The sequence below is a fragment of the Gavia stellata genome, chromosome Z (genome assembly GCF_030936135.1).
Source record: "Gavia stellata isolate bGavSte3 chromosome Z, bGavSte3.hap2, whole genome shotgun sequence".
Taxonomy (NCBI): Eukaryota; Metazoa; Chordata; class Aves; order Gaviiformes; family Gaviidae; genus Gavia; species Gavia stellata.
The window spans coordinates 36,797,564-36,820,971 of record NC_082637.1 but is presented as its reverse complement, the minus strand read 5'-3'; the positions used below and the strand labels follow the sequence as shown (position 1 = coordinate 36,820,971).

The following is a 23,408-nucleotide window of genomic DNA, read 5'->3' as shown; positions in this document are numbered from 1 at the left end:
GGGGCACTGGACTACATGATCTCCAGAGGTGCCTTCCAACCTCAGTTGCCCTGGATTAACTTGGTAAAGGCATCGAAGGTCTTTTCCAGAAATAGAGGAGACTCCCATAATTGTGTATCAAACTTCATTGGCAGTAAAGCTTGTGCTGAATTTGCAAATATATGCAGGAGACGGGGGGAGCCGGAAAGCCTTTCTGTACTACTGGTGTAGTAGTAATTGCTTACAGTATGTGGAGTGATAATAGTCAGCTCAATAGCGAAACTATTTTGCTGACAAGTATACACACATGTGTGCACACAGGCACACAGACTATTTGTACTAACAGCTGTAAAACTTCCTATTGCAGGGAAGAAATCACGTATTTTAGTCTTTTTTCTGAGATGAGTTGCCTGTTGGGAAAATAAATTAATACGAATTCTGAGACTGATCAGAAGGCAGATCTCTGACCAATTATTTCTTGTGCCACATTCCAGAAATGTGGAGAGTATTATAGCCCCACCAAATACAGGCTTTCTTCTAAGGAAACTGCTTGGTTGTTCTCGTGGAGCAGTGCTGATGATGAAGCTGAGGTTATCCAAGTGGAAGCAGTCCTCTTGAAATCCCAGGCCCAAACCATGAAAAGCTCTGAAAGTAAGGGTCAAGGTCTCAGGCTCTGCAATTTTTGAAGCAAGCCAGAGAAAGCAGATGGTATAAAACAGTCAGGATGCCCTTTTGGCAGCTACTGTTACTGAACTGTGTTGCCACATTCTACACAAGCATGACCTTTATTGTGTCCCCAAAAAGGGAAAGAAATGCTTTGGTGGGATCATTTGTAAACTACTAACAGGAGATCCTGCCAGCTGGATTTCCTCTATTCATTTGGAATTTATCACAAACTTCAATTTATCAGATGCCAGGAAAAGCAACACAGGAGTATCTGACTGATGATGATCCAGTTTACTACTCAACAGCTTCTTCACAATACGAGAAAGAGGAGCTTTCCTTCACAAATGGGACATCTGACATCCAAACAAAAGATATTTCAAAGTTTCTTCAAAGTGGATGCGTTTAAGAAAAGTAGTCTATAACTTGCAGTTGGTCGATATTTAAGTAGATTAAATGAGGTAACCGTCCTCCTTTCAATGAAAACATACAAGCTAGTTCTTGTGAGAAATGATAGCTCATTAGATTATTCCTATTAACTACACTCAGCTTGCCATTGCTATGGCCCCTGTGAAATCACATGAACCTATGCTTGGAGCAGTAACTGGAGTAACTGGAGATCAGTCCTAGTCTCCATAAGATATTGATTTCAGAAAGAAAAACAGATTTCAGGAAGAAATTCTTCTTCTCTCTCTACATACACAATATCATGTGTACTGGCAATGATGGGAAAGGGACAAATATGCTGCAAATTTTCTTCAGTAGTTTGAGGTCATGCAGGAAAGAATAGGCACTTTCTTTCACGAACTACAGAGTAGCATGAAAGCACATTTTAAAAAGTAAAGCGCATACATGCTTCTATACATAGCAGAGAGAAAAATACTCAGTAAAATACATTCTTTCATCTTCATACAAATATAACAGATCTTCTGGGAGAGCAGAAAGAATATAGTAGTTGCAGTACCTTTACCAGGAACAGTCACTGTCAGGAAAGAGAGGAGCCAAGACTTTTGGAGGGAAAAGAAACTTCTTTCTTCAGTATTCAAGACGAAATACATCATCATATGAAAAAGGAGTGTTCTTCCTCTATCAGCCAACTCTTACATGTGAGAGTTCTGCAGGATTTATTATTTGTTTTTGCATGGCTTTGTATTAGTATACATACACACATGCACATCATGGCTGTGAGCAATGGATTTGCACAATAGGGAAATACCTGGAAACTTGAAGCTATCTTCGATTAAAGTTCTCCTGTTGTAAATTTGAGATTTATTTTAGCTCTTCTGGTACCTGAAAACAAGGGTATTTGGAAGACTTTGGTCATTGTAAGTGGTGTATTATCTATGCAAATATTGTTTTCCATCCAAAATGGAATTTCAGTAGTAGTCAGGAGGCTTTAAAATCAAATCCTACATTTGACATATTAGAAGAAATTACAAATTCCATAATGCATAATATTATTTTTCTAATGTATCACTGGCTCATAATGAGAAACAATCTATTGTATAGATTTTGCATTCAATCTTTTTGTCAAAAACTACATAGCACATCAAAAGTTAATAGCACTGGGGAGTTCAGTGATTAATATGAAAACAAATGGTATATTACAAATTTTCTTTTGTTCTTCATTCACAATGATGAAACTGCTAGGATTTAACCTTTAAGGGTTAAAGAGTTTAATCAATGTCAATGTCTGATCTTCTGAAGGCGATAAAGAACAGTCTGTCTAGCGATACCCAACAGAACATCACTTTGTCAAGCCACAAAGCACCCAAAAGCTTGTCAAGTAAGTTACCAGAAACCTCTTTGTGGTTAGAACTCAGCTCCTTCCTGCTTGACCTATTATTTGATATTTGACCACTTGGTTGCAAGACACTTGCTCTTTCCAGCTGAAATGTCACTGGGGCATCTTGTCAGCTCCCCGACATCTCGGCCTGACATACAATTTTACTTTTGTGTGCTACAAGGCAGAAAATGCAGGGCAATGGCCTTGCTTTAAATTCTGTCAGCATCAAAGATGGGCGTCACTCTTGGGTCCTACCAACAACAACAAAAAAGGAGTCTATTTGAAGGTCAAAACAGCCATTACTTTAAAGCCTTTCAGCTTAAACTAAATATATTACCTGCAACACTGGTTTGGGAACTGTCCTTATAAAGTACATAAACATATCATCAGAAATCCTCCCTGCACAATTGTTCTTCTTTCTTACGAAATGCAGACTTGATAAAAGGGTGAGTTTTCAGCGCCTGCAGGGACCAGATTCAGCAGTTAACTTAACTTGTTCAAATAGGCAAGTGGTATCATGTAGCTTTACAAGGAGCAACCTGACCTTCTCACATTGACCAGCAGTGACATTATTGTGCAGGAAGAGAAGCAGTCACATCATTTCTGTTTTGCACAACCTGCTTAAAGTTTGCAACTAAATGCTTGTCTTCAGTTGAGCTGACAAGAGAAAAGAGGGGGCTCAGTGAACCATGGCAGGGCTGCCATGAAATGACAGGAATCATTGGCATACATTTCAAATAGCTCTCTCAATCCTATTAAAGTATTGCAGTCCTGCTTTAAAATAGACAAGTATGAAACAACTTTGATAGATAGAGACTAAAATGGCTTATTGATTTTTTTTTTTAAGACTGAGGAAAATTACCCAAAATGTGTCATTCTTTAACATTTAAAAATATACTACATAAAATATGAACAACTGCAATAAACAAAAGTTAAAAAAATAACTGTTTCAGTATGCAAAGAATGAGAAGCACAGAAATGTGAACATATGAATGCACGTTTTCATAAAAACGTAAAATTAATGTCAAAAAATACATACGCTGAACTAGAATTCAAAGGTAGCAACAAAATTGCACTTTAATTGCATCATTTTACATTAATGCAATTTTTTCCTTCTAAAAGATTATTGATACAAAGAATCTGAAAATCCATTTTCTATTGTTCTTTTGGGACTGGATGTGACATTCAGGCTGAAGGAATAGACTGAAGACTGAGAACTGGCTCTATTGTGCATAACACTGTAGGATGTGTCAGGTTCAGCTTGCAATGCCAAAAAATCTGGGATACAACTCTGGTCAGGCTGAATTCCTAGCTTGAAGCCATGGTGATGTTTGAACTCCCTCTTGATTCCTGGAGTAAAATAAAGTAATAATAAAAAACAAGACAAAATAGAACCTACATTTACTGTTAAAGAAGCAAGAAAAATAATTTCATTATGCCTTTCACAAAGGTATGTATACAAAGTATTTGCAAGTGTTTGCTTCTTGTTTCAAACACTTATTTAAAATACACGGTACCTGAATATAGATATTAATCTTTAATAAGCAGGAACAAAGGACATTAGCTAGAGTATTCTGCACTAGTAAGTGTTAGGAAACAATAACCTATTTTATTTGAAGTGCTACAAATACTTACAGAAAACTTTTACCCCTCTTCATTATCATTTCTAGGGTGTGTTTTCTCTAATCAAATAAACAAACTTACTCTACAGTCTCTCTGTCACTGTTATTAGGAAAAATGTGCCATGCTAACCATGGAAGGTATTCATTTACTTTTAAATATATTTTACCATCAGTTGAAATTGAACACTTAATACTCTTCAAATGTTAGCCTGTTAGAAGATGGCCAGAGAATATACACTGAATGTATGTTGATGGGTAACATGATTCATATTTCAATAAGTCTCGACATTCAGTCAAACAGTTACAAAGGTTAGACCAGTTAAAATTCAACATTAAATAAATTCTAGCACCAAAACATCGTGCATCCTACTTTGAAAGATTATGGATGATACCAGTATATTAGCATCAATAATTGTTTTAAATGCTGAATAAAGACACTCTGTATTCCCTTAAACATCAATAATAATAATAAAGAAATGTAAGAAAATACAATGCCATATTGCTCTTCTGCCCTTTACCAACGTGTTTTACCCAATGCACAATATAGCTGTGGAAACAACAATCAATTATTTAATCATAATTATTTAGTCATAAAATATGTGAAAACTTCACATGCAAAACGTAATTACAGAAAAGACAGAAGTTAAGATACTGAAAGATTGTTGCAGTATATTTGAGGTTTTAAACTCTCTCTTCTGCATTTCAGGAAGAGTATACATGCATATAAAAAGACACACACAGAGAAGCAGAAATGCATATATATAGAGGCACAGATTCCAATATACATACTCATAGATCTCCAGAGAGAGGCAGAAGGGGGTGTGTATATTCATGTTTCAACAAATCCAGACTCAATCATATGTATAAAGACACATTCATGAAAGATTCCCCCTTCCTCTGTTACGATTGCTGGAGAAAAATCAATGGTTGCCTCTAACATCTACTTCAACAGTTCCCTTTGATATGGACTCTTTTGATTTCCTGATTCACCACAAGCCATACTGCAGCTACTGTAAACATATAGGTTATGTTAGACCTTCATTAAGAACCCATGCAGTAGCAAATTTAGATTACTACTTCAAGTAGATAGTTCAAATAAGGTAGTAGTGCCTTGAGTTTTTCTAAACTATGGTGGTGATGAGGATGAGATAACCAGCAGAACTGGCAGGTATGATCTGTAACACTCTAGCTTTTCAGTCCTTCTGGGCTCAACGCTATGCAGAATGGGCATGACTAACTAGCCAATGCACAAATGAGATTTACTGCATTTGTATCAGCACATCTGAAATGAGATCTCAATGAAGGCATCCACCTATTACATTGATTAACAGTTTGTTATTTGTACACTTTAATCAGCTGACCACATAGCCAAAATTCTCTCTAAAATAAAATTAATTAATAAAAAAATATTACTACAATATTGCAATATGCAAATAACTTGTGATGTTCTAAAAACATCTCTGTGTGTGAAAAAATAAGCTATAAACAGGTTTCACTCTGGATTAACACATACTGAAGACAAATTTAAACATACTGGTTTGTACTGCTTTCAACATCTCAATTAATCATCATATCACAATGAGTAAAAATCACATGCTACAATTACAGCTCTTATATTGCTCTTTTTCCAGATGTAGTGAGGGTTTTTTTGAAGAATATGGCATCCAAATCCCAGTAAGAAGATAAGAAATCAGATTTCCTTTGAGAGTTGCAAAAAAAAAAAGTATGAAACTTAATGATTGGCAGCAAGTCAATAGATTATGTTACAATAAAAGCGTCACACCATTGGGGGAAAAAAGCTCCGTTTTAGTTATCCAGATTCCGTGCTGAACTTTTTACAAAGAGCAGAATACTATTAATTGAATAGAAAAGAAATCGGATCTAATAGCAATGTGATTGATGTAAAAAAAAATATTGGCTGTTACTCATAAGAACTGTTTTGATCCAATATCATTATATAGACTCATGACGAATAAGAAAATAGGATTCTATAGGTTAGAAGAAAAAATACTGAGAACTGTTATAACACTCATTGTTTGAACACATACCTGTACGCAGGAATTTTAAAGGCAGTTTTAATTTCCCCAACACACCTCTTTCAACAGTATTGTATTTAGACACCTTTCTAAAACATGTATTAGATTGACAAACTCAAATGACTATGCCAGAGTTGTGATGAAAATCTATCATACAAATATGCATTTAGGTAATTTTTAAAAGAGGAATTATGTATATTAAATAAGGTGTCTGTTCAGGCAAATCTTCAGCATAGCACTTTTATTTACCTGATAAGCTGTAAATGATTCCATCTAAACTGTTATACTTCATCAGGTAAATAGATATTTACGACATAATATGTCTAGCAAAAATATGCTTTCAAAATATTTATGTAATATAGTAATTGGTCATGTCCTATGGTCATTTTTCAAAGTTTGATAGCCTAACTTCATAAAACATGTTTTCCCAAAGACCAAAATATGAAAGGTTAGTCTATATTATGGAATTATTGCTTTCTAAACTACAGTTAACTCAAGCATTTTTTTAGTATTAGACATGGAAGAAGATTCCTAAAACATTTCTTCTCTATGTTTTTTCTTTTGTAACTAACCTATGATGACATTTAGGATCTAGTTTACAGGTTGTCTCATGATACATGAGTTATTTTACCAAAGTTAAAACTGATTTATAGCAGATTGCTTTGTTCTGTATGATATCGCGAGGAAATATTATAATACCATCATGTATTACATCCTTATATATGTTTTTATTGCAATGTCAGCCTACTCAAAAGCATCACATTGTGATCAAAGACACCCCATTTTGCTTTTGTATATCAATACTTGTGGAATAATATGCACAGCTAGACACTTGGAGTTAGACAACTATGCCCATGTTATGACAGTGGTGCAAACAGATAACTACATAAAGAAATCTGAAGTTAACAGTACACTGTTTATCTTCAATTGCAGGAGTAAAATTTATAACCCAAGCTGACACCACAAATCAGTCAGAATGGTTTCAGTCTTCAAAGTCTACACAAAGATAATTTTACTGGACCACAATTTTCACTACAATACCACACTACAACTTTTCAATTGCCCTCTACTATTTGTATGTTAAAACAGTAACTCCAATTTTGGGATTTCCCACCACTACTTTTAGTCACTTTAAACTGCTTTCAAATATTCAATTTCAAAACACAGCTGCCCAAACTTCCCTTCCACTTTCTTTTTACATGTAACATTCTGTATTATAAAAAAATCAGAATAATAAAATGTGGTATGGTTTTTGTGAGTTAAGGCTTCTGGTTTGTGAATAAGCTTGCATGTATGGCTTCGACTGAGGTAAGAAAGCAGTGAAACTGCTTAGAATCAGAACAGAAAATGACCAAGGGACGAAATAAAAGGTCAGAAAGAATAATACTGAAGTTACAACATAATACAAAGACTCAGTTATGGGGGTTCTCTGTGCGATGATGCAGAGGCAGTAGTAAGTGTTATATCTCAAGGTAAATTAAGGACAATTGTTGAATAACAAGGCCAAAGCGTTACCTGGAAATCACCAGATTACAGGATACTTAGGTGTGTGAGGGTGCCTGACAGCAAACAGAAGTGCAGAGGGAGGAGCAAGCTGTAGTTTCTTCTGAATTCTAGCAACCCCTAAAATCTCTGCAAAGGCTGTAACACAATCCCTCAAGAAATGTAAGGTAAGCACAGACACAGAAAGTGATGGGGGGAAATATATTTCTCCACAATTGATTTCTGATACTGATTCCTCTCACCCCAACTCTAGAACATACATATACACAGTAATACCAGTAGACAGCAAATCAAATGGCCCATAATGTTCTTTCCAGCTTCTCCCACCTATGCTATGATTGTAGCTTGCATCATTTCACTGTAGCAATAGCAATTCCAGTAAGTGTTAAAGAAACAACCACTGTCTTCGATAACCATTTTGCAGCACTTACGTGGAAAACCTATTTTCCTATAGAGAAAGATGCACATTTTCAGATCATTCACAACCTCCTTGTCAGACCGCTATTTCCAAAACTGAGTTGCCTTTTGCCAGACAATGCCAATGGACTTCCAGTACGCTGCTCATTCTTTTACTGTCAAAAGTAGCTCCAGGAGCCATTTCTCACTCTCAATGAAATAAATAAAACATCAGACTGATGAAAATGCTAGAAACTGGTGCTTAAAATGGAAAGTATTGCTCATGGGTCTCAGTGCAATACAATGCTAGTTAACAAACTTTTTAAAGCAGGAATGTATGCTGGCCAAAACTGGAAAGTTTGCTTCCCATCTCAATGATTTTGCAATTCTGTATGCTGAGGCAGTAGGACTAAATTGGTGCTCTGACACAAAGTAGGAAAACGGTAACATTCGGTATAAATTTTAATTGTCAGCAGTCCTGCCTGGATTCTGCAAACAATTTGCTATCAGAGAATAATTCAATGGGCTGCCAACTCATTACATATTAAGTCAGAAAGGTAGATACACAACACACTTTGGGTACTGCTAGCCAACAATGCTAATGGCTTTTTTCATTATCAAAGAATTCCCTCTTCCACTTTCAGGAGTTTTTAAACAAACATATGAGTCTGAAATATCTGGAAATATTTTTTTCCCCTGTTTTTCTAATGCTTTAGCGTTTAATGCATTCAGTGAAATCACACTCTAGAGGCCCAATTAAAAGCAATTAAGAGAAAGATTTCATAATATTAGATTTGTTTTTCTAAAAGAAAATCCTGTTTTATTCAAACATACTTAAACCTGGTATATTTGAAGAAGGCACTGGATTAGATGGATTATCACATCAGATGAACACCTTATCTTCAATGTTTTGTTGGCTTAAAGACAAATAACATACTTCTGCATTGCTAATTTTGATGCTTTATAAATATTTTGGCCAAAATCATCATACAGCCTATATAGTAAGCTTCTCTTCCAGATGCTTCATTGGAATACGCACGGAAGTCTCCCATTTTCAGGTCCAATTCTCTGCACTACACCAATAATACCAAAACATTAGGTAAAATACTTAGTGCAGTATTTTCATGGTGAAATGCTCAGTCTGTATTGATTTCAATCCAGATTTCCAAATTCTTTAGTACTTTTTGCCCATGCTGCCTACCACTGTCTTTCCACTTTCTCAAGAACAGAAGCCACTTTTATTTATTTATTTTTAATCTGAGTAGCTAACCCAAATGACTATTGGTTTATCTTGTGCTGCATGTTGCAAACAACATTGAAAGGTACGCTGTACTCTTACTAAACTGTTGTAACACCTCTCCATGTTTTGCATCAGTATATAAGATTGTCGCCATCTTTAGCTGACACTCCTCTTCCTTCCAAGAAAGCCCTTCCTGCTGTGTGAGTTTTCCCACAGCTTTTCATTGCCTCAGATCAGTATGTCTCTCATGGTCCCCTCTCTTTTCTTCTTTCTAGCAAGAAGAGGAAAAGGTGACTACAACCAGAGACTAAAACACTCACGACACTATGCTGAGGCACAAGCAGCTCATGAAGTAGTCCTCCCCACTTAGCCTTTTCTTCTGCCAGCGCTAGTGGGAAAACAATCCCTATCCAACTAGTTGAAGTGTCAAACTTCATATTCTCTTGAGAAATGTATTCAGTCATCAGCTGAACTCCTAGACAGTGTGACTGTCTGACGTAAGCCTTCAAAGTTTCATCTGAGCTGCATGTATACTGCCGCTCTAGCAGAAAAAAGAAAAAAGTGTATTTACATTCATTTTGCCAAACATTAGCATCTTCTGTCCAATCATTTGAATGCAGAAGTGTTAGGAGAAAACAGCTTAGAGAACAAGGGTTGACACATACAGTGTGAAATCTTAAGGTGCTTGAATGCAATGAGGGAGAAAGTGAGACAGAACCACATTTCATCTCCCTAACTGTGCTATAGTCCACATGAACTTTGTGACAGGTCTCTGTCTCTCAGCCACACTTCACTAGCTTCTGCTGACATTCAGCTGTCAGACAGCAACCCTTTACCATGCCCCTAACATGCTCTACAGCTTCACCCAATTAACTCGCTTTCACTTGACATTGCAGCAAAAAGCTTCATAATAGGTGGTCAAGGTGCATGGTGTCTGCTTGCCCTCTAACTGCTCACACACAGTAAAATGCTTTGCTACCTTTCTTTTTGTCTGTTTGCTCCGAACTGGTGCAACTACAATTTAGGCATTCTGCTACTAAACAGGACAAGGACAGCAGACCTCTGCCAGTGGTGCATTAATCTGTCTTTTACCAAAGACTAATTTTAATGCAGAATCCTAGAGCTAATCATCATAAACATTTTGGCAAAAAAGAAATTACACTGATTCAGTAAAATACTTCAATCACATTATAATTAATAAAGATATACTGTATCAGCAATATGGATACAAGGGGGAAGAGAGAAAAAGTAATTATTTCTAATAGTAACATTTAACAACATAAAGGAGAAAGGTCTAAGAACAATGGAAGTGTCTTTATGATTCAGCTTTCTTGCATTAAAAAATCTTTAGGCATTCAGAAGATTAATTTTTGCTATGCGTTTCTGCCAAATATGCAATATTTTTGAGGACTAATATTCAGATATATAAATCTATGTAGCTAACAAAACAAATGAACTATTAAAAAAATGGAAATCAACATTTCAGGATTCTCCTGATAGCTTATATAAAAACGAGAACGAACATGGAACTCAGTTACTTTGCAGACAGATGCCTTGAGAATACTCCAGTTTGCTCACTACTTTCTCAAATATATCTGTATTAAATATATGGAGTAGGTCAGAAAATGCCCTTAAAAACCCAATACACAGTAAGTACTGATGATGTTCAAGTGCTCTTTGCTGAAGAGGCACGCCGTTAACCAAGGATGGAACAGTCTGGATGAGCGCTGCTCTCTGGACAGTGGAATTAGGAGAGTCGCTGTAGCAAATGCCTCCTGGTGGCCTTTATGGGTTTCAACGACCATAACACCAGCAAGGCAAGACTCAAAAGACTATTCACAAAGCCCTTTGAGAGTCTGGTGTTTGCTAAACTGCAGCAAGTTCAGATAGGTTATGTAACCTATTTGCTTTCCCAGCATATCTTCAGAGACAAGTCCCTTTGCAGTTCTCTCTAAAAAACACTGAAAGGGCATTTTTTCCACCCAAAAAATCTGATTTTCATAAAGAGAAGCAGACATCCTGTTTGTAGAAAGTGGAAGCTCAAGAGAAGCCATAAGCATGAAGGAAGGGAAACAATAAGGAAGTATATAGATTGAGGTGTAAAGCAGACAACTCTCTTGACAGGAATTTAGGGCAAGGACATAGAACCAACTTATCTTTACGGAACGTGGTGAAAAGAATCAAGTCATAAGGACTTGGAACTTGCACACCTCTGGCAGAGGTTGCTGATGCAAAAATGGGTGGTTTTGCAGCAATGAAAAAAAAAAAAGGAGCAAGCATCTCACTCGGATTTCAAGTAGGAAAATGGTATTACTCAGGCTTAAAATGAAGTGCCAGGGAGACACAAGGCTTCTTAGTGGAGAGTATTATTGCAGATCTCTTCAAAATCCTTTACGTGAACAAAAAGTGTTTTCGGTCCACTTGGGTGTGAGAATATAAGCTGGTGTTGTCCATAATCCTGAAGTGAGAAGGGAAACGCTGATCTCATGAACTGACAGCCTTTAGCATCCCCTAACAAACAGCAGATTGATGTTAACTCTTAGGTGACAACAGTATTAGGATCATAAACTGGATACACACATGATTTATGCAACCTATCTGCACCTATTTGAAAAACAGACTGATTGTAATCTGTTATCTGAAACACAGATGAACACTTGCATGCTGTGTAAGAACATCGACATTAGCATTAGGCTACAGGCTAATCTAAATCTCAGTTCATCTAAATAACTGAATTAAACTGAGTAGCCTCTTAAAAAGATCCTCTAATGATAAAGCAAAAAACGACTGGCTTATACCACATGCTTAGAAGTGAACTATTACTACTGTCAACTTCATTTTCTTAAAATGAATGTTTATTATTAAAATCATCAATGTATTAGGAGGACAAAGGGTTCTACCCTTTTAGCACTGGCAGTGTACGTTTTCTGGATTGTCCACTGCAGATATGTAGCCTGCTACCTCCCAGCCAAAATCTTGATAAGGGCTCCATCCCCCTCCCCCATAAACTAGCTTAGAGAAAGATTCACCAGGAAGAGGTATGTTTGTCTCCTTGTAGGTTTGGGATAGTTTTCAAACTTCTGTTTGCTTATCCAAACCAAGCACTTTAATGTTCATTCATCCCCAGTAAAACTTAGCTGAGGTAACTTCACGAGGGAATTACTCCTTCTGCTGCAAACTGCATACAATATCTGAAGCAGTGTATATTTAATAGAGTTCTAACAGTAATGGTCAAGGAAAACAGTTGGCTTTCCAGCAGTCTTGCTTATAAACATCAGTGGATATCTGAATAGCCTAAAAAAAAAGTATTTTAGGCTCAATTTCAGTTGATGGCAAACATGTAGGTCTTTTGTAAATGCAAGATCCAAATTACACTAACTGGGCAAGGAATCAAGCTTATCAGTTATAAACAACTTGAGTGTGGGTGAGCTAGGTTTACTGTCTTTATTGGTTTTGGCTGAATTTATATATACAGTTATACTTCAGAATGAAATTAAATAAAAAAATCTAATAATTACTTCAACAGAACATTTTATACTTACTAGATTCCTGAGCACAATCAGCCTCTAAGAACTGGTCTTAGCTCAGGTACTACTAGATCATCACTTTCTGTAAAGCTGAACATGCAGTTCGAGTCCACTAGGGAAATGGAACTAATATTTCCTGTATACCAACCATATTTTCTGTGAATCAACATTAAAAAAATGCTAATCCTTTCGTATATATATGCCAAATGTGTGTTCTGAAAGCACCTAAGAGTTAAAACAAACAAAATAAACCCCAAAAACCAGAACCCACCACCACCACATACAACACTACAAACTTTCATCAGGCATGTAAAATTTTTATCCGAAGAGTCATGAAGAACATAGAAAGAGACTTGGAGTGAGGCTTCTTCAGCTTTTTGGTTTGTAAAACAAGAAAGTTGTAACACAACTTTAAAAAAACATTTTACACAGGGATGTTTCAGTAATTTGGTGTGGCTTGTACATTCCAGAATGATACCTTAAATTCCTATATTCAGAGCTCCCGATTAGATTATGTTTTTCTAAAAAATCTTTTATTTAAAGAGCAGTAAACTTCAGTCAGTTATTAAATTAAACTAGAAATTCCTAAAGCAATAGGATATTTTGACATGCACAAATTAAAATGAAACTGGATGACTTTAAGTGTCAGTAAGCTTTGTAAAATCCTGGTTAAGTTACAATACACGCTCAGCCTCCTAAAAGAGTGCAATGCATTTACTAGACCCTGTGAAAGAAAACTTGATGTCACACAGAGTCTGAAAGACTAACAGGTCCCTGACCATAAGCGTACAACCACCATACAAGCTGATCCTTTTGAGATCAGATGAGACCCTTGGCATTCAACAAAAGCTGAAAAATTAGCGAATTATTTCATTATTGTGGCTCTGGCCTCCCAGGGCTTTCTTTGTCCTATAGGACAAAAGGTTTTCAAAATATTGGTGAACATACAAATTTACGTGAGGTATTGCAATGTCAGCTTTATGGTGACATTTACTGAGTGAACAATGGGTTTATGGGCCAATTTCAGTTGAGGGCCAGATCCAAAAGTGTGATGTCTTACAGCAATGCGGCTGTAAAGGTTCCATGGGTCCCTCTCTAAAAAGCTGTAGGAACTGAAACAGTTACACCATCTGAAAAGGATGAAATGGAATCATTGCATCATCACCATGTCGCTTTGCTTCCCTAGTATCATCACATGCAGCAGGGAAACTCTGCTGGTGATTAACCACACTGTTCTTGCCTACATTTTTAGTAAATTTCATTTCTTACTGTTCATTTTAAAGGTACCCTACCTTCCATTAAAAATTTAAAAAATTCAATTGATTGCTTAACGAAAAGAGGGTCCTTCCTTTCCAAAAGGTGGCATTTCTGAAACAAGTCAACAAAAAACCCTAATTCATGTAAAATGGGAAAGGAAAGACATAGTTTAAGAAGCACATTTGCTTCTAAATCTCTTTCTTTAACTGAACCATTATGCAAACTGAAGAAAACAAGTTACTTGAAAAATCAAGATTATTATCATGGTAGCATCCTTTTAGCTGACCGTGAAGCTTTTTACCCTACTGTGTACTCACTTCACATTTTAAACATTTGTTCAAGTACTAGTTTATTCAACAGGCCAAACTGCTTCAGGGAGCCCAGTCTCTGGAGAAAATAGGTCCTTACTATGATCAACTGGAAAAACTGTGCCTTCACTACATAATGTGGGTTTCACAGGCTTCCACGAAAAGTTTTTATATGTAATTTAAAAACAACAACAATAAATAAATAAATATATGTTGGGTAAATATTAAGCAGTGTGACTTAAATATGTAAAACCCGATAAAAATAAACATTAAGAGGTAACTTGCTGACTGTATGCACTTAAATCATGTCAACGTTACAGGAATAAAATTATGAGTTAAGAACAGTGTTATGCTTCATGCCCTAACTCTGAATTTCCTGCCTTTTTATCTCTACAAGTCATACTCTCTAATATATTTTAAAGGATTTTTTTTTTTCATTTCTCACATGAACTTTTATGCTTGAAGTACAAAATGCAAGCAACCAGGCAATGGAAGTAGGCAAACACATGTATTTCTACAAAAAACACGTTACTCTGCTGCAAAAATGTCACAGAAAAGAACGCAAGGATTTATTCCTTTTTTCCCAGTTGAAAAGGATGCAAACGTGTACAATTACAGGAGAAGGCAGGGGAAAAGAGCATGAGCAAACCAACAGAAAAACAATCTGATTTTATAAATTCCAGAAAGGCACAAAGTAAAGGAGACTGCTATGGCTTACAGCTACCCTTCTTTATTGCTCTCATTATCTTCCTTTGGCCTGCAGAGGATCCACTCCTCCTCTGGTTGGACTGGTGAGGTGAGATCTGACAGCTGAGAAATCTGCTGTGAGACCAAGGGTGGAGATGATACCCACCCTTGTGCTCCCATGACCTGCCTTCCAGTCAGCCCACCAGAAGCAGAGACTAAGAGGAGATACAGTATCAGAGACAGTCCGTCCCCTGTGGAGGACAGTTTGCCTGCTAGCTGGCACTGAATTCTCTCCTGGTGGGGTGTCGGTTGTCTCCCTGCCATCCAGAGGGAAACACAAACCTCTAAACATAAGATTTTGCTTTACAAACACTTAAAGCACATCTTTTGAAGGGAATACTTACTTCCCCGCTATTTTAAATGTAGCTTTATGCTTAAAAAGATTCTCCACACCCAATCCAGTTAAATGTCAGCACACGTTTCCTTTTTCTTTTTTTTTTTTTTTTTTTTTTTTTTTTTGAACGGGTGCATGTAGCATTAGCCACGCTACGTTGTAAGTGGGGGCATGCTGCACATATATGCATTTCTGAGGCTGGCTGAGAAAGAGGCAGACTCCTGGAAACACTGCCCTAGGTGTTACTCTCTTGTCTTTTTTCCCTGCGAACTGGGCGGTGAGCTAGTGGTACAAAGTACACAAGAAATGCCACAAAAGACAACAAAAATCCATCCACCTATCATCCCGATCAATTGAATTGCAACTCATAGGTAGCATCTACACATCTCGCACTATTTATCAAAGCTAATGCTTGAAGATCAGCAGTGAATTTTCTCCTTATAAGCAGTGCTTTACATACTGAGCTTGAAACACAAAACCAAACAGGTGTCAGAACAAGAATATAATTATTCACAACAGTATACCTTATAGGATCTAAATTTAAAATGTTAAGAAAATATCAGGAAGATGACAATCTGGATTGCATGGATTCATTCGCCATTTAAGTATCTGAGCTAGACTCATTCAGGCACAGCTATGCTTTAATCCCCTCCAAAAATTTCTCAGCGAATTCATAGTCTCAGAACAGACAGACATTCCCTTTATGTTTAACCCACAGTTTTGCAGGGAATAATAGAAGCTTCCCAGATCTCTTTCTTGAAATAACTTCTTCAAAAGGGAGGAGGAAGCACCTTCTGGCCTGAGTAAAAGTCCTTGAGTCTGGAAAGAAGTGAATTTATCTGCCTTTGTAGAGAATATTCCTTTTCTTCTATAAAGCCAGTAAAGTTGTGTCCTCAGCTCTGTTCTTTTGTAAAAACTTTTTCCCAGGGTTACATGTCCTGGTCTGTAATACCCAGTTCTCAAAATAACAGCCTGTCTAGCACTCCCAATACTTTTATTTCTACTGCAGCATTAATGGTATACGTAATAATATACAAAAGTTTCTTTTAACTTGATGTGCTGAAAATGTCACTTTGAGACGTGTAGGAAGAAGGCAAAAGAAACGGGTGTGCAGAAAACAGGAAGCAAACATATGCAGCTGGTGAATAAAACTGATTGCTTGTTACCAATGAAACACATTTTGAAAGACCACTGCAAAGACATCTAATAAGGAAAACGGCATCACATGGCTGCCTCCCAACTCACAGCTGCCCTCCACGGCAACTTGGGCCTTTCTGAAACATTCAGTTGCAGGGAACCCCATGTACCATTTTGCAAAGAAAATAAAAGACTAGCTCGTTCCAGTATTTCTCCTTCAAAAACTGAACAAAATGAAGCATAGGTATTCACTTCCTTGTCCTCTGTTAATCTGCTGCCAACAGAGAATGGATGCACAATGATTTTTTACAGGGCAAACTTGAACCTATACTTTAGACTTCTTCCCTCATCCAAATCATTTGTTTCTCTATATCAATTTCCAATTAGTTGCTCCGGGGGGTACAATCATTGCACTGGCCTGAGCATTTAGGATAAGAGATGAATACAGCTTCAGGTTCCAAGTGTCTTGTTTTCAGCCCTGGGAACTGAGACCCTTGTTTGTGAGCTGGTAGTTCCAGTACCTCACTAGAAACACATTTCTAATGCCATAGAAATGCAAACCATGAAGGAAAAAAAGGAAAGGAGATTAGCTTCCTGAAAACATGACCCTCCTTTTTTGCAACTCAGCCAATAACTTGAAAGATTTGTTTTGTGCTTAACATATGAACAAACCTGCGGTCATTTAGGAACTTCATGGTTTCCATTAAACTGCGCAGCATGGACATTTGGAATTTCATGGCAACTGTGAAGTGAGAATGTAGATCTTGCTTTTCCAAAGCATCGGCCTCTGCCGAGAGCTAACACCCACTCACATCCACTCACATTCCTTAGCCAATTCATGTCATTAAGAAGACTTCATGAACAGACAAAACAAAGCAAAAATAAACCAAACCCAACCCTCCTTAAACCTCTTTCTTAAGCACTTGAAAGCAAAATACTACAAGTGGAAATGTTTACATGCAGCTAACACATTGTGTCCATCTACAGTGTTTACAGCATTAACTCTGCAACTACACTGAAAAGCTGAAGTATTGGAAACCACCTAATTACCCAAACATTTACCTCTCTGCAGGTGTAAATACATGGGCCTAATAAGCCTTCCCACTGTGAAAGCAGTTACTTAAATTATATTAAAATATTAAAAACTATTTAATGAGCTTTTTTCCCCTAAAGTAAATTGAGTGTGTGCCTTAACCTGCTTCAGGCAAAGGAAGTTTCAAACATATTGGGTTTGAAACTAGCCATTATTTCCCATGTTGCAAAAATGGCAATTTTATTTCCCAACAGCAAATGAAACTGTCAGGAAAATTTAGATGCAATAAAATTGGGTGGTTAAACCAACATGCTAGATTTGGAATAAACCTGAATTAAAGGAATTAAAATTAAGCATTATGTCAGTCAAACTTTATAAAAACTATTTTAAATGGGGGGGGGGGGGGAGGTGGTGTTGTTTTTTGGGGGGGGGGGGTTGCAAAAGTTAGGTTTTGGACTTGGTGAAGTCCACCCGTAACTACCCATTTTATGTCCATCAACAGTGTCACATTTGAAATTTGTGCAATGAAAAATATTTTGCATAAAATGTGTTGCTTCTGGCAACATTTCTGCCTAAATAAAAAGTTGTCAGGCAGTGTGTGACTTTAGTGGTACAGAGCTTTAAAATGGTGGCTTCAGTCCAAGGCTAGCTAATAACGGCTGACATGCACTGGAATCTTGAGGCCTAAATCAACATTGTTTTCACAGCTGTAATTAAGCCACCTAATCAGAAGCACATTTTGACGGGACAGTTTCTGGAAGCCAGACATTACAATTTCTTATGCCTGGAGCGCAGTGGCTCATGAGAGGTCCTCATTTAATTTCAGGTTAAAAAAAAAAAAAAAGGCTGTAAAATGAAAAGACTATAAAAAAAGCAGTGTATGGCTGTTGAAATGAAGCAGGCCTATGTGTTCATGCCTTGACCAACCCTGCATCCCACCCTCCTTCGGCTCTCTGCCGAGTCCCCAGCTCTCAAGTGGCAGCTGCACACAGTGAGATTAAGGGCTTCTGCCAAAGTCAACAGATGAGCTGGTCTGAACTGGCTCTCTGTGTGTTCTGATTGTAAATTGTGCTGGTGATGATTAGAGAACTCTAACACAGGATGTCGACTCTTAAAACTGTCCAGAGAAAGTAATTTTATTTTGTTTTAAGTTCAGGAAATTTTTTTAAACTTCTTTTGTGGCTTGGTACATAGTGTTGTGTCTATAACTTTCAGATGATTCAAACATGAATTCACACAAATTAAGTCAGTATATTATTAAAAAAATACACCATTACCTGCTCACAGCAAGATCCTTCATTTGGGGATGGTTACATAGCAGTGTTGCTGCTGAATGCAGTTCTCTGACTAGTACACTACAGCAGTCTTGTGCTCCTACCACCTGCCAGTGGAAGATACCCCTAAAATTCAAACTATCAACTATTTTTGTTGTGTGACTATCACTTCAGGACGTTGTCATACCTGAAACGGCTCTTTTTCTGGAGCGCAGCTACATTAGTAACTTTAACATAAACTTTCAACCCCAGAGGCCATTGTAAAACTATCAATATGAAGGCACCAGTCACTGGGGTCTGATTACATTTAGTTCTGCATTTTAATTACATATGGATTCTATTAACTGAACCTTTTGCCTTATAGGCAACATTTTAATCAAATTACTATAATTTTCAAATATGTTACAATAGTCTGAGAAGTTAAAAGTTCACATACCTAGAATATTGAGTATCAAAAAATTTTTGCATAGGAAATGAAGTATTCTTTACAAAATAGCTATGTGTTGTTGGATTACAGTAACTGCTTTTGAACACTCTGCCGTAAGTAACATAATGTGACTTATAATATTGGTTTCTTTTTTTTTTTAATTGGTACTACATACTAAGCAAATAGTTTAAACTACATAATTTATACAGTGTGGTTACAACCATTACTTGTGTAAGCAATACCACATGACAAGGTGAGCATTTGCACTAGGATACCTGCATTCCTTAGCTATGCAGTAAGGTTGGCAAGTGATGCCCAATTGCTTAAAATCAGGTAATGCATGCAAATATTTCTGTAAAAAAATTGTTTCTGTAAGATATTACTGCTTTGTGGGTTCAATGTGATAGAGACTTCAAGCTAAGTAATTATTACAAATACAGTTTTCTGGTTTTGCCTATACTGGTATTTCCACTCTTTCATGTCTATTATCATCTTAATAGTTGGGAAATTCTCCTTGTGGACCTGTCAGACTTTTCTTTACTTACTGTCACTTTAAGGACATTCATATGTTTCACAGTAAATAAACCACACACTGGTAATTAACAGTACTGAGCAAAAGTTACAATTATCTGAGGTCCATATCTTACTGAATTCTGCCTTAGACTATTTCCAAGAAAACACTGCAAGACAGAAGGTAACAATAAAAATAACAAGTCTGATTATTTTTTGCAAGGGAAATTAAGAACTAGTATCTCCAGATCTTTCACAAAACCAGTTCAATTCCAAATCTTTCAAAAAACCTTTTCAGTTCAACTGTGCATCAGGCTAGCATGAAGTAGTGGAAAAGCCAAGCAGAGTTTTCATCCAGGACCTATCTGCTTCTTGCAACATCTGGGAAGAATTCCCCCAGCTACATCAGTCATTCCACGTCCTAACACAAGAGATATGGCTCCAGCCCATGAAAGACACTCTCTGATATTTAACACGACACCAGTGGAGTGCCTTTCTCCTGTGCAGCAAGTGAAAAGGCAAATAGGTTTTTTCCTTTCTCTCCAGTTCTGTCCTCATAATTCTAAATGTAAGACATTGCATCTCTGTTAGATGCAGGTCTCAGCCCTGAAACACAGATTGAACTGTTGACAAGGAACAAAGAGTATGGGAGAAAGACATGTAAAACCACTGCCCTGACCAGCCTGGCTAAGTAGGAAGAAACTGTCAGTGGTGTAGTTAACTGGTAAGTCTGAGTTTTAAATATTTATTTTCTCTCTCCCCCCCATGAACAGGATTCAAGTAGATCATGAGAACTGAGAGCTGACTGCTCTGAGTAGGAAGGAAAGTGTACATTTTGCTTAATGCAGTTCTTCAACACACAAATACAAGAGCATATGTCAATTAGTAGCATCTTAACAATAAATACGGATTTTTCACACATAAGAACATTCTGCTTGCTTCTCTCAGCTTACCAAAACCTAAAATTCCTTTATTTTCAGTACTTTAATTAATATCACTAGGCATTTTCAGACAAAGGACAGACACAGCCACAACTATGGGGAAAAAAAGAGTAAGGATGATGCAAAGCCACATAAAGCAATGAGTGATTTCGTTTTCAACCCGTTAGGAGAAGCATCCAAAGACAACAGCTGTTGGTGGAAAATAGTGGTTAGTTAGAGAAATCTGCTCTTCTTACAGACCTCCACTTCACCCCTCTTACACATCTGAAACTCACCTTCTCCCCATCTCAGTTTAAGTTACCCTTTTGGCTCCCCAAATTTCCATTTCTCCAACACACAAAGCTTTTCTCTCTTCATCGTCTTTATGAATTACTGTATTTTCCCCTTCATTTTCTACTCTCCTTCGATTCTGAAGTCAAAGCAGAAAAAGGAAGGAATATCACCAGATCAGCTGCACATTCAGGATCGGAGAATCACCTGACCACTTGTAATGTAACAGTGGCTTCTTTTGCTTGCCAAAACTGATCCCAGAATATTTTAAATTTTTAAGATTCTGACAGCAGTACTGACATCAGGCACAAAAACTCAGGGCTGAAAGCTTTCTGGAGGAAATTTTGTAATTAATTGAATTCTGTCAGTTCCTCATACGTGTCAGGTCACGCTGGAAAATACAGTGTCACTGCATCCACTCCCCACAACACTGTGCTTGCAGCAACAAACTCTTTGGCAGCACAGACGCCATGGATTCTTGTGCTTGCCATGTGACTAATATGATACCACATGTTGCCCCACAGCACCCACAAAGTAATTGCTTATGACTACACTACTGCACAGTACAGCACTTAAAAGCTCTCAGTTCAAAGCCTAGTTATTACTGCAACTCTGAATGAAAGTGCAAGTATAGTAATGAACTAATGTATCTGAAGAAGAAGTAAAATGGATCAAAGCAGCAGAATCCAGTACTGTTAAAGTAACTGGTAAGTGTTCATTTAATAAGAAACCTTGAAGCACAGTCCAGTTTGCGATGTTTATACTACTAGATGTTGCTGAACAAGAAATAGGCAGGAAAAAAGAAATACAAGAATGTTTTAGCTGATAATCTTCCCTGCTTACATACAGATCATGCATATGGTTAGTTACTACCAGTGAAGTACTTTCACTAAACCCACCTTCTAAGCACATTAAGCTTTCCTAAGGAAAATCATAAGAAGGCATAAAGGCAGAGACATGTAAAGGGAAACAACAGAGTTTCTTAAATTTCATGGAGAAAAAGGCAGTGCCAGTTCAGTGCTCAGTGAAATAATTCTCCATCTTATTTCATGCTAGAGGTTGACTGCTGGCTTCTCTGTTCCTCCTCTGGCAACCTACATCCTTATAGTCAAGACTACATATGGCCATATCAATGACATGTTCTTAGCTGAACTCTTATTATTATTAGGTCTACCAATTATAGATATGTTCCTTAATGTGGGGATGCAGCAAGTTATGGAGGACAGAATTGTGACTGTGGTAACTGCACTTCAGAGAAAGTAAATTTTAAAAAACAAGGAAATACACAGAAGTGAAACTGTTATGGTTGCAAAGAAAGACTATTACAGAATGTTAACGGTTTGATAACAGAAGTAAAAGAAAAACACATTTTAGAAATGTAAGGGAAATTTCAGAAGCATTTGCTAAAGAAAAAAAAAACAGGAGAAATTAAAAAACAGAAAAGAGATACAGGAATAGGGAACAATAGAAAAAAAGAGAAGGTTTAGATAGAAAACCAATAATGCGTATTTCAGCCATACTGAATTTTAAAGAATTGCACAGGGCCTTTCTCTGCACAGAGGAAGAATCATCAGAGACGAGTATGACAGACAGATAGCTGGACACTAATGAAGAGTACAGAGACATTCTGCTAGTGACTCCCCTTCACCCCACATAATAATTCTCTTCTCTGTAAGCAGTGTTTCCAGCGTTCATCTCACCTCTGTCCATCATAATTGTATCCCTTCCTGTTCCTCTCTGTTGGCATTAGCATAAGCACACATAGCAATCTCAGAATCTAAACACTATTCACTAGAAGGGAAGTGTTTGGACTAGAAGCAGACTGGAGGATGGAGATGTCAATTCAGAGTCTTAGATAAAAGATGAGGAGTCAGAATCACTGATGTTGCCTTACGGCATCTGTTTCGTTTTTACATTAATCAGCAAAACAGAAGAGGAAAAACGTGGTGCGAATAGAAAGGAAGGTGATGTAGTTAGCAAATTCCAGTACAAAAAATGTCAATTAGGAAAGCAATACCTTCTGAACATGGAAAAGGTCAATACCGATGAAGGGCCCAAACTTGGACGCAATGGACAGTTGGGAGGGCAAGAACCTTACACAACTAGCACACAAGACATCAAGACACAGCAACAACATAGTGAGATAAAACCCAGTGTTGTAAGGTAAGAGTCCACACATGGTATACACCTGAAAGACTCCTCAAAAATGTGTTTCGGCACTGAGTAATAGGTTACTGTTCCAGGAATACAAGCATACATCATACAAAGACCTGCAATTAATACAGTCCAGGTGCCGGGTTTGTCTCCTGCATGAAAAGTTTTGCCTGCAACGTTATTAGAACTGGATATGTGATTAAACGCAGTGGACTGAAAACAACAAAGTGTGTACAATTCTGAAACGAAATAGATGCTCTAGAA

General features: G+C 37.2%; 1 protein-coding gene across 1 annotated transcript in view; it reads right to left on the bottom strand.

Moving 5' to 3' along the window:
- Positions 1 to 3,703: 3,703 nt before the first annotated feature.
- The window catches only part of CCDC171 (coiled-coil domain containing 171), a 152,607-nt gene continuing 132,902 nt past the window's right edge, over positions 3,704 to 23,408 (bottom strand). The window contains exon 25 of the mRNA XM_059833463.1: positions 3,704 to 3,778. Coding sequence (XP_059689446.1) covers positions 3,737 to 3,778 — 42 coding nt within the window. The 3' untranslated portion in view covers positions 3,704 to 3,736. The remainder of the gene's footprint in view (positions 3,779 to 23,408) is intronic.